Genomic DNA, 12892 nt, shown 5'->3' with positions numbered 1-12892 from the left:
CAAGCGCTTCGTTCCGGGGACGCGTAAAGATCACCCGTCATTATCATCGCCGTGGCTGCGATCATCCAATCATGTTTTGACGATTTCGAGAGTATGGTGCTTTCCGTTCGAATAAATTCATATCGATACGGCTCGTTCCGATCCTCCACCAATTCCCGTTTCCAGCCTGCACACACCGCCAAACGCGATCGATCCATCGGCAAGAGAAAAGCCATCATCGCACAAGAATGTCACATCGATTTCTTGACAACACACCACAACCAACGACTCACCCCAAATGGGCGATTCAAATCCTACGCAAACCATGTTCGAGCGCTCGAGCCAAGGTAGAACACATCGCCGATCGCTCTCACCTGTGCCTGTGGTCTTTTGTCGCGGCTCGCTATCAGCTGCATGGCGATACAAACGCGATCACACACATGACAAAACATGCGTCGTTGCCGAGCGGTGCCGTGAATCGAGCGTCAACCGTGGCCGGCCAGTGTCCTCCAATCGCCGAACATCGACGCGGTGGCGGTTCGCTCTCTGTCCGGTCCATTATTTTATTTATTCACTTACACGCCTCTATCCTCTCTCTTTCTACACGCGACACGCGGTTCGGTACGCATCGTACAGAAAAAGGAAGGTGAGAAAATGACAAACGAAATCGTAGTCACAGAGAACCCGAATATCGGTCACATCCTCCTAGAGAGCTACATAGAGTGCTGTTGTTGATTTTTAGGCAACTAAAACCATCCTATTAGGCTGAGAATCCTTTACTACGCATTCACTAAGCCGTGATATTAGTGAACAGGATGCTTTAAGTACCATAACAGGATTCTGTAAGTACCATAGTATGCTTAGAACATAACAAAAGCATACGAGGGTAAACTGATGGTACTAGATGCACGAAATGACAAACAAATGTGATCCGAATTTAATTGGTAATATTGATAAAGTTGTGTTTCTGTTTTGTAAATTGAAAATAAAATAAAAACTTAAAAAAGAAAGATTAATTAATTTGTTTTAGTTGGTTTTCAAATTATAATTAAAGACACTTACTTACTTTCTTGCCCATTGCGTTATATCGCTGAGATCACAAATCGTATAATTACAATACTGCTTCTTGCAACCCCGATCAGCACAGTAGGTGTGGGATACCGAGTTTCATTCATTGCCTTAGCGCCGATCTTCTCGCCGTAGGATCTTCTCTCGTGACACTTTTCTTCGCCTCTTACTATCAACCACGATAGATCAGTGTGTCTTCCGTCGAACGGAAGCAGCATCACCGCTGCCAACCACGGCCGTGACAGAGACAGACATGCATGAATGGGAGAGAACATGGATGATGTGCGATAATAACGAAAGATGCCAAGACCATCTCGATCCGCTCTCGCCCAACTGCGTACGCCAGACAGAGCACACAGCATCGCTCACTCGTGACTACACAGTGACCACACAGTCCGGAGATATGGAGAAAAACCCACCGCAGCCTAACAGATGATTCGGATGGGCTTAATCAAACAGTTTATCTAGGTAAACTGACGTTAATGGTTGGACACACGCGCGTATCGCTCCGTGGTGCTTATTTTGTGTCCAGCCTGCTACCGGAATTGCGTACCACTGTTTGAAACTGTCGGGTGTGCGTGTGTGATTATTCTGTACTGTGACAAGCTTGCTCAAGGATATAGTTTGAGCTACAGTGCGCGAAACCACCAAGTGTATTGCTCGAATCGAGTTCGTCGCTTACTACTTTGTGCCCAAATCTTTCGTTTCGCAACGCTTGCGCCTTGGAAACAATACGTTTTACGGCTACTAGACGAGCTGATAACATGATCATAAACGCAGTGTTAGCGCTCTGATGCGCATGCCGATTGTGTGTGTGTATGTGAATGTGTGTATCTGTGTGTTTTTCGTGCCTTTTTATCCTCGCAGCATGGGATTTAGTGACAATTGTAGCAAAATGAGTGATCTGAACCTGCTGCCCAAGAAGCACACCAACTTCAGCATCGAGCGTATCCTGCTCAAACAAACTGCTGCCTCACCTTCCGACGGTAGTGGCGCGCCAACCAAAATGTCCCACTCACCCCAGCCACAGTTCGAGTTGCTCGAGCAAAAAGTGGACCTGACGGTTAAAACGTGCCTGAAAATAGTTCAATCGGCCACCGACCACCGTACGGCCGCAGGCTCCACTTCCGCCTGCACGGTGACCTCGAAGAATGTTATCCCGCTGGCCACCGCCGGAGACACCGGAACTTCGATCGTGGCCCCTTCCTCCCAAACGCTTCTACTCGCCGGTCCGCACCGGCCACTGAACCGCGTTCTGGACAACCCGTGGTGCTCCCGGGGACCTCTCATGTTCGATCCCAAGCTCATCAGTGGCCCCGGTCCCGCCGCCAGCTTCGGTGGCGGTACTCCTCACAAACCTGCCCATTCATCCCGGGGTGCCGTCGGCGATGCTGCTCTCGGACTGCTCGGACCTGTCACACCGCCGTCACCCTCGTCGGCAGCATCACCGTCGTTGGCGTCGTCGTCGTCGCCGTCGTCGTCACTCATCAAAGCGGAAGTCGAGAGAAAAGTGGTGCTAAGCGCGTATGCTAATAATAGTGTAATTGAACGAAACAGATTATCTATCAATTATCCTTATCCGGTCGGACTGTTCAACGCGTACGCCTCGGCAGCGGCGGTCGCGGCAGCAGCAGCCGCCACCGTATCATCGGTTCACCAGTACCAGCATCATAATCAGCAGCAGTGCATGACCCCGTCAGCCCCGCCCGATGCGTTGCTTGCCGCGGGTACAGCTTCGGCATCGATCGGCATCTCGATGCAACAGCAGCAGCAGCAGCAACATAATCAGCCGCATCCCCGTGCGGCAAGTTTGTCCGCGGCTGCCATATTGGCCGGCTCGGGCACGGCTCCACTACACGCTGCCAGTGCTGCACTATTTAACAGCTTCTATCAGTTGCAGAAAAGTGATGAAAACCAGAATAGCATCTTCGATCAGGTTAGTGGAGAGGACGAAGGTGCCTCGGATGGAGGTACAACGGTCACCTCGGGCGATGGCGGCAAGGACTTGAAAACGGATCTGTTCCACGCACATCATCTACACCATCATCATCATCATCTGCATCACCATCATGAGCCGGGCAGTGCGGGTGCCGCCGCCGCCACTGGTACGCTCTGTACGCTCATGTTTCCCGAGTGCTCTTATCAGTGTGCGATTTGTGATAAGATTTTCGGAAACCAAGACACGCTTATGGTAAGTAAAGATAACGTAGGACGCATAAATGTAGGAGATGTTGTTCAGTCATGCGAGTTGACGACTGTATCACGGGACCGCTTCATGACTCCGTAAATGTATGTAAAGTCTTTTTTTATACATCGAAGCACAGCGATAAAAGGTCCTCGAGATGCAACGTAAATGTTTTAGACGCTTAGCATATTTTTTGTTTTTAATTGGTCTCATGAACTATTGGACGCTACCCAGTATTTGTATTGATTTTCAATGGGAGGATTTCAATGAGCCGAGGGAACTAGCCCGAAATATATGGGGAAACGGTGAATAAATCGTAAGATGTAACCCCAAAAAGTACAGGAAACAGCCAAACAATCATGGAACATTCTGTATCAGTTAGTATATAGCAGTTTTTTTAATATTTTTTTTAATATCTATCGCCTTATTCTGGAAGTTCGTGAATGATAACGCTAAATACGTTTTCGCAGTATTTTTTTCTTATTGCTATTTATTTTATGTGATCGTACACATTTGGTTTACAAATATGATTATAGTTTTGAGTTTCTGTATAATCAGAATTTTCGATAATGCCAATTGTACAAAAACATATTCTTAACTAAATACTTATTGTGGTAAGCATGATCCTTAATAAAAATTGATTGTACATGCCTGGATATTCTGTTAAATATAGCATATACTATTTTTATGCTATATTTATTAATACTATATATTTAAATATTTTAGAAAAAATACTATCTAAGAGATAAGAAAATAATATAAGATAAATATTGACCAGTACCTTTCGCTCAAAGCTCTTCAATTTATACATATTGTGAATAAACTGTATGTATTTGTAGCGTAATCGGTACCATCAAAAACTTTGAAAAATTTCTTTAGAATTCTAAATGAAACGTGTTTATAAGCATGCATTCTCATGATTGACGGTATTTTTAATTACTTGGCAATTATCAAAACAAATAGTAGTAAATGAAGCGCATTCCGCTTATAGGAAAATCAGTCTCTGGTTATGATCCTTTTCCGAAAGCGCACATTCGGTAAGGTCGCACTTTGCATAAGACTTGATGTACATCAAACAAAGAGTGACGTATCAGACAATAGTATTTGTTGATAATCTAATAAAAAGACGTATACCTGCCTATCTTACGCAAAGAGTCGTGAGTAGACATTCAACAATATCCTACACGGGGAGCTAATGCTTCAAGAGTGCCAAACTATATGACTGCAGGAGCAAGAAATTATTTGTTTCACAGAGGAATCCAGCATTACAATATAATGCCACAAGAAATTGTCAATGCTGGTTCGGGGAACTAATGTAGTTTAAATGAATTGGAAACTCCGGGTGATGATGATATTGTTTCCTTCTTATCTTTTGTACTTTTAAATGTTTTGAAATTTTGTAAAAATAATCTACATTCTAAATTCATCAAATTATAAAAATTATACACTTATATTAATAATTATCATAAATTTCTTTTTAAAAAATACATAGAATGAGACTAAACTGAATTAAGACACACACGCGTACAGTAGACTCGGGGTTCGGAGCTCAGTAGATTGCTGTTGATTGGGCTAATAACTCGTCATCTTTATTTCATTTCATTTCATTTCATTTATTTCATACAATATCCGCCATCAAGGCTAAATATAATAGACTTAAAACTAATTTAATACTAACAAATAAACAAAATAATTCATGAAAAACTAAGCCTAACTAACCTAGTCTTGACCTAGCAAAAAAGAAAAGAAAAAAAAACAAGAGTAGAGCGTAGAGACTATGCTTTTGTTCAGCTCTCAATCATCTACTCGTATGAATTTTTGTAGCTTTATCAAATTATCGCAAGATACCTCGATCATTTCAATCCTTTGTAGGTGTCAGAGGTGGGTCATCATCATCTAAGATTGATAACTGATATATAATTCTAGCCTTCTTATTTCGCGCAACAACCGTCTAGTCGGTATAGTCCTGTCTGTCTCTCTGTAGCATCACTGTCACGACTTGGCTATAATTAGTGACTCATTGGGTAATATATAGCAGCATACTCAGTCCTACGTATGGGGGGGGGGCACTCGGTTCATACGGGACTTGAACTCATGCCGAGCATGATCAAAAGTCGTGGGTGTTAACGACTGTAACCTGAGATCGACCGTACACTTACATTGTTATGAGATGTGAAATCGTTTAATAATTTGTGTTGTAATGTCACACCGCTAAATATCATAATTTACTAAAACTACAAAATTTTTCTGGAAATAATTAGAGAAAACTAGTTGAAATAGTACACTGAAAAATAGTGAAAAATATATTCATAATTTTCATATGAATCATGAAATCAACCGATAATCGTTCAATTGTGTATTCCTAAGACGTGCCGAATTGTACAAAACATGATGGGATAAAATTCCTTTCAAAATCGATCTCGAAGACTGTCCAGTATTATTGGTAATCACCAATTGAACTTGTATTGCCTTTATTAAACACAATTTATGACACATTTTCTAATATCAAAAATGTATTTTCCAAGTTTTATTTACCAATAGTTGACATGTTTCGCATGCGTGCTTATTAAATTGCCTGTTTGTGAACCATCAAACATACTACTAAGAAGTACGCTAACTATTTCTCGTATGCCTATATAGCCCAGCATGTTAAAATTGAGTTTCCTGTAACCAAACAAATTTTTGGATGTTTTAAACCAGTGGTCGGCAAGTCGGCTATATTTGATATATTTGAAAAAATGGGAAGAACCTATTCGTCTACACATTACTGAACGTCATTTAGTATAACATTTAATACCGTTAAACTCTTTTAACTTTGACTATCGTAATATGGATTGACGGATGAATCGTTATGGTTAAAGTTCCAGTATGTATCACTAACATTGTTAGTACACGACAATCAGACGAGCATTGTAAAACAGAAAAAAAATTTAAAAAAATCAAAAACCTCAAACTAGTGTGTTGTTTTTACGACTACGACGATAATACACTGTTTACAACGATTGTCAATAGCATTTTCATAAGGAATCAGGTATCAATTTATCTGACTTGACATTAATTGATAGTAACTTATTTTTTATTAAAACATTACAAATCCGTATATTTGCTTACAAACTATTCCCTAACTTAGCATGACGTGTTTTATTCGTTATTTGTTTTATTTCATTATTTTCTACCAATTCTATGTAGTTTATGAAAAGAATCATGATTGTTTTGTCATTTTGCTTATTTATGCCTCTCAGTTCTGGTTTAGATAATTAGTTGAATGCAAGAGGTTTTATGTGGTACGATTCAATAATTTCTTTAAACATTTCTCAGTAATCTTCAATTTGTCTGCAGTTTTTAAATTTGTGTTCTAGTGTTTCAGTAATTCCGCAAAATGAGCAATTTGGACTGTTAACCGATTTGTAATTATGTTTGAATTTTTGATCCTGAGTGTTATTTTTTTCATTTACTAGTAAATAGTATAATGTTCTTTGTTTTGAGCTGAGTTCATTGGAATTGATATTTCGCCATATTTTGTTCCATTTTAATGCTGGGTATGTATTTTGTGTTATGCTGGGTATTAGCCGGTCTCGTAGTACAGTCGTCAACTCGTACGATTTAACAACATGCCCGTCATGGGTTCAATCCCCAAATAGACCGCGCCGCCAAACGTAGGACTGACTATCCTGTTATGGGGGGAATCAATTAGTCACTGAAAGCCAAGCCCACAAGTGGGTACAGGCAGGCCTTGACCGACATCGGTTGTTGAGCCAAAGAAGAAGAAGAAGAAGATGTATTTTGTGTAATTGGAGGAGGAGGAATGAAGTTAATCATTGGTTTATGTATTTCCCTTGCTGTAGGGTTCTCTACCACGGGTTCTGTTAGATATGCACATTCTATGGTTAACGTTTCATGGACATGGATAGTTTTTGGGGATTAATTGTATATCAGGTAGATTCTCTGTTTTGGATTTAATTCTGGGTGTGAAGTGCATACGGTGTTGTTCTTTTAAGTATCTATTTTTTATCAATGATGGTAGCTTTAATTTTGGTATCAGTAGATTTAGTCCCCCTCTAGAACTTACTGGTACGTTTGTCTCAATAATGTTTCAGCCGTTAAGGCTTTTTTACTACAAAAGCTAAACATTTTTGAAACATGGTAAGGGAGATGGTCATAAAGAAGTGATATTGCTCTTGCTTTGTAGTTTTGACTGATCACATTTTGCCCACTCTGTTGCTGATCTTCAACTGACAAATCTTTGCAATTAGTTTTACCAATAGGAACTACCAATTTTGAGCCTTGCTTCGATAATATATTTTATCATTTTCTTTGGCACAACAACCATTGTCGGTCACGTCGTGCCTCTGTACCACTATTGGATTTGGTTAAGTGACTTATTGATTACCCCTAGCAGGATAGTTAGTCCTACGTATGGGGGTTTGAGCCCACGACGAACATGTTGTTAAGTCGTTCGAGTTGGATGATATAATTACAGAATATAAACAACATTATCGCTTTTTTATTGCTTGATATCATAGACGAATCGTTTGATTTCGTAATAGTTTAAGTGCAAAAAACGCTTGCTCCTTGCCCGCGACTCTCGATTATTTACTAAATTTGGACCTTTCCTTCATAAATTTGCCGATTGCTTTTTATAAACAGCTTTCAATCTGTTTTTTTAAATGAACTGTTACACTCTACAAAAAAACCATTGTAGTTCGCTTTAACGTCTATAGTCGGACTTGAGTTTTCCTCTTACCCTACGCGGTCAAGTCGGCCAATAAGTTATTTTGTAAGTGTCACGCAGCCGGATAGTTTAATAGATAGTCAGTCCTTGATTGCAATCACAGGACTATTGTTTGATTATTAATATTAATGAGACTTTACTAATACGATCATATCAAATTCTTATACAAATACGATACGATATGTTGAATATCATTATATGTTATATTCGTTATATTCATCATATTTCATGAGCGCCGTCTCGCTGACAAGATACTGAGGATATCATTGTGCAGATAAATTCTACCAATATTTCTGCACTCATTGATCCTGATGTAAATCCTTAAGGTCGTCTGTCATGTGACATCTGGCAAAGATATTTTTAAATAATTACTTTTAGAAGAATGAAACTCTCCAACCTAGCATTAAACTCAATAACGGCTGCACAGAGACAACATGATGACTTTTAATATTGCGTAATTACTAATCCAAAAACTATGATGTAGTGAAAGCTGTACAAAAGGGATTATATTTAAGGAAATTACTTTTTCTTCTTCTTTGACTCAACAACCGTTGTCGACCAAGGCCTGCATGTACCCACTTTTGGGGTTGGCTTTCAGTGACTAATTGATATCCCCCAATAGCAGGTTAGTCAGTCCTACATATGTCGGCACGGTCCATTCGGGGATTGAACCTACGACGGACATGTTGTTAAGTCGTTAAAGACTGTACCGTGAGAACGGCCTAGAAGGAAATGACAATGACAAAATTTGGGAAATTTTCAAACACAAACACCAATATGGACAAGTATCAACACACTTTTTCGAGGCAGCAGCTCAATTAATTGCTTTTCGTGTTCAATATCATTGGCACAATGCAATATAATACTTGCACAATCAAATTTAACAATAAGAACAGTTTCACAAAACATCACACTTCACTTTGTTTCTTAAAAGATTAGATTTTGTTTAAAAAATGACAATACAGACCTTGTAGCAAATTAGAAGTTCTTCTAGTTCTTCTACTGATAAGAAGCAGTAAACTGAATAACCATTACATTCAGGGCACCAGTTAGTGTATCGTTCTTGTTCACCTTTTTTATGTTTTTTCCCTTTAGTTTCATGATTTTGACAACCGATTTTTTCCCCAAACTCTCCTAATTTTCCATTAAACCTCTAAGGTCTATGCAAGCTTATAAGCCAATAAAATCAATCAGTAAGAAGCTTTCGATGGCATATTAAAATTAACTACCAAAAGGTAAATTTTATCTTGTCTTTGTGCTGTGCTGTCTTTTATACAACAAAAAACCAAACCAAAGTTTACATTACATAATTAAGACCAAAAAACTTTTAGTACACACAAATTTGTAGTTTAACTCTTTGAAAGTTCCACAATTTTTAGAAAATGCACAAACCCAATGTGAAATAATGGCAAGAAGCTAATAAAAGGAAAAAAAATTCGCCACATTTTTGTTTTCTTTTTTTATGACACCTTTTTTGTGAATAACTTCTTTCTTTCATTTTTACATTGGAGAATACGTTTAAAGCTTGAGTTTGTACATTTAGTATGGAGTGTAAACCAGGACAAGTCTGGCCTGCAAGGTAAATCTATTTGGTCGGGAGATCATTGATTGCATCCCTGCATATTTTAAAATCAAAGGGAATAGAATTTCGAAAAAATAGTTACATTGTATACATTTTAAACATATATTTTTTCTTAAGGTTTTGATCAATGAGTAGTTGCATTTTTTCTTCATCTGACCAATGTACTTAGTGCGTGCTTTATTTGCTTACTTGCTTCAGATACAATATAACGGTTTTGGAGGAAACTGGGATAACGTTTGCATAAAAAGAGCCCTTTTTTCGGCGGACTGTTGGAAAAAAAAAACTAAGCGAGACAATTTCTTTCCATAAACCTCCTTTGAAAGGTAATTATTTAAGCTTACTTGCAAAAATCAATCTACGACCTTGCAAGCTGCCTGTCGTCAGTTATGCGGAATTTTCATCATGTCGAACAAAATCATGCGTGTGTTATGGTCTACCTTCGATTTTTATAAATTTCGCAAAAAAAAAATTGGAATAGAGCGTTTGCATCACATTTGTCCAGAAAAAAATGATGGGACAAATTGAGGAGGGATATTGGACCAGTTTGTGGACTAGGGTGTCATTGAAATTCCTCCCAAATTCACCTAAAATGGTCGCATTGAGTTTTGGCGTCATTGTTTGCCGCTACTTCCTGACATATTTTTTCATGTTTCCCAGGAAATATTTCACTGTTTGGCCGGTTACATCGACCTCCCGGTAAAGCGAACGCAGCGATGTAGCGACTTGTCCCTTGGATTCCATTTTCAGCAACCGGAACAGGCTTATACGACGTCCACAAGCTGCCGCATGGTGTCCGTTTTAGAAGCTAAGGGGTGCCGTTCTTTGATTGCACACGCTTCTGAACGAAGTTGTTTCACTTTTTTGGCGATCACGGTTAGAGTTCGACTGATAGAGAAATGTCAAATTTTGTCTGCTGATTCATGAGATACTATATTATTGAAAGTGCGTTGAACGTTTCGTTAGTGCGGATAAAGATAAACCCATGAGAAATCGACAATTTTTGTCCATTTTAACCCGATCCTACTGTAATTGCTGTCCCTGGAGCTAGGTGCGGCTAATACTCAATCTACTTCATTTCTTTTTTTAAGATTTTTGGAAATTATGAGGCTGGTTAATACTGGTTCATTGTGTAAATGGATCGAATTCCTTAAAAAATATTGTATTTAAAGATTATTGGCAAATCAGTTTTGGGCGTTGCCAACAACAGTGATAAATTTGATGAACTTTTGTGGAAAAAAATAAACCAAATTACATAATAGTTTTGCAAAATCTTGAATTTATGGCGACCTCATTATCTCATTCGTCAAAGTACCTCGTTCCTAAATGATGTAAGCTTTGCATAATCCACTCAACACTGTTTGCAAACGACGCCAGCCGCGACTGTAGAAAAAAGGTAATGAATCTGAAATATTTTTTTCAAAAGTCGCACTGTAGTCAGAAAACAATATAAGTGCAAATTGAAAGTTTCAATACTCTATACGGTTCTTAGTAAATGGGAAGATGGGAAAATGAAGTTTTCCATAGGAATTGATTCCGGCTAGCTCCAAAGTGTTCTAGAAGTTTTCCAAAATTTTCGAATAGTATATCCGGAATCGGTTAGCAATACGGCCGAAGCCGTTCTTTCTGAATTAAAAAAAAAATCCGGAATCGGTTTCCAGAATTGATTCCGAAATCGGTTCCGGAATCAAAATCGGCTCCGGAATCGGCTCCGGAAACGGAATCGGCTCCGGAATCATAAGCTGCTCCGGAATTGGAATCGGCTGCGGAATTCTTTCCGGAATCGGAATTGGCTCTGGAATTGGCTCCGGAATCGGAATTGGCTCCGAGATCAGAATCGGCTTCGAAACGGAGTCTGTTTCGGCATCTTCATAAGATTAGGCGTTTGGGTCCAATGATGCTACGTATTGATAGCCGCAAAAGATCAAAATTTACTTGTAAACGATCCATTCTCGTCAGCGGATCAGGCGGATCTAACGGTAGGCGTACTAGGCTATCGCCTTAGGCCGCGTCGTTTTAAGGGCCCCGTCGAAATCGATAGTCAATAGTATACAGTATGTATAAAAGTTGACAGAGTTGAATAGCTGCTAGGGCCCCGAGACTGGCGAATCATTTGAATCGGGTCTGGAGTCGACTCTGAATAAGATTCAATGTCGTGAAACTGCAAGCTAATCGGAATTTCGTTGCTTATTCCTGTTATCGGACCAAATTAAGTGCTAACAAATGACATAACATCTTTAATTATTTAAATTATCAAAACTACATTAAATAAAATACACGAAACTGTAATCCACGTTTTCGTATTTTTTTTTTTTAGTTTTAGTTAACTCCAAATTCACCGTAGTAATGCAAATATTTCCCGCTTTCTCCATTTTGTTTCCACCCCACTAGACGCACGAAAAGAGCCACAAAACACCCCGCTTCGAGTGTGAAGAGTGTGGTAAGGGATTTTCCCAGCTGCGCAACTACAAGTACCACGTGTCGGTGCACCGCGGGACGAAGGAGTTTGCCGCCAAGTGTCCGGAGTGTGGCAAAATGTTCAACGACAAGGGCTACCTTAGCAGCCATCTGAAGATCCATCGCAATAAAAAGGAATACTCGTGTCCCCACTGTCCCAAGTCGTTCAACCAGCGGGTGGCGTTTAATATGCATGTCCGAATACATACTGGTAAGTCGGGCGGTTGTGTTACATTTCGAAGGATCGTTTGCAACTCTCGCTTTGTTTCATCCCCTACAGGTGTTAAGCCGCACAAGTGCAATGAGTGTGGAAAGCGCTTTTCGCGCAAAATGCTTCTCAAGCAGCACCTGCGCACCCACTCGGGAGAGAAACCTTACCAGGTAGGTACTTTTAAAGTCTGACTATAAAATATACCCTACTTATACTAATGTGACGCTCTCCATCCCTCTCCGACAGTGTTCCGTGTGTGGTAAAAGCTTTGCCGATCGTAGCAATATGACACTGCATCATCGATTGCACTCCGGTATCAAACCGTTCGCGTGTCCCATCTGCCCGAAAGCGTTCACCAAAAAGCATCATCTCAAAACGCACCTCAACTATCACACCGGCTACAAACCGTACAAGTGTCCGCATCCAAACTGCGGCCAAAGCTTTACACAGTCAAGCAACATGAGGACGCACGCCAAGAAATGCCAGTTTAAGCCGCCAGATTCCGAGTTTGTATGATCGAGATCCTAGCTGCTGCTGCTGGGAGGCAAATCTGTTGATGTGATATTCTCTTTTAACGCAACTATCTTAGTATGACAGTGTGTAGCCAATTATACATAATTTATTTACCCGTAATAAATATTTTACTGTCGAAACTAAAACTGTTCGTTGGCTGGGAGAACG

The 12892-nt window shown here is 39.9% G+C and overlaps 1 protein-coding gene across 1 annotated transcript; it reads left to right on the top strand.

The window, feature by feature from the left end:
* The first annotated feature begins 1495 nt into the window (after positions 1-1495).
* Positions 1496-12821, top strand: LOC120902856 (zinc finger and SCAN domain-containing protein 2-like). The gene is made up of 4 exons (XM_040311901.1): positions 1496-3238; positions 11935-12211; positions 12281-12381; positions 12458-12821. Exons 1-4 carry the CDS (start codon positions 1841-1843, stop codon positions 12725-12727), a joined length of 2046 nt encoding a protein of 681 aa, XP_040167835.1. The 5' UTR covers positions 1496-1840; the 3' UTR covers positions 12728-12821.
* The last annotated feature ends 71 nt before the right edge of the window (positions 12822-12892 follow it).

This window comes from Anopheles arabiensis, chromosome 3 (assembly GCF_016920715.1).
Source record: "Anopheles arabiensis isolate DONGOLA chromosome 3, AaraD3, whole genome shotgun sequence".
In the NCBI taxonomy this organism is placed as follows: Eukaryota; Metazoa; Arthropoda; class Insecta; order Diptera; family Culicidae; genus Anopheles; species Anopheles arabiensis.
Note: the sequence above shows the minus strand (reverse complement) of the source record. Positions and strands in the feature narration are given on the sequence as shown.

Coding starts and splice junctions, on each gene's coding strand:
- LOC120902856 (XM_040311901.1), top strand. CDS start 1,841: ATGCGCATGCCGATTGTGTGTGTGTATGTGAATGTGTGTATCTGTGTG. Junction 12,212..12,280: donor GCATGTCCGAATACATACTG/GTAAGTCGGGCG, acceptor CATCCCCTACAG/GTGTTAAGCCGCACAAGTGC. Junction 12,382..12,457: donor CGGGAGAGAAACCTTACCAG/GTAGGTACTTTT, acceptor CCTCTCCGACAG/TGTTCCGTGTGTGGTAAAAG.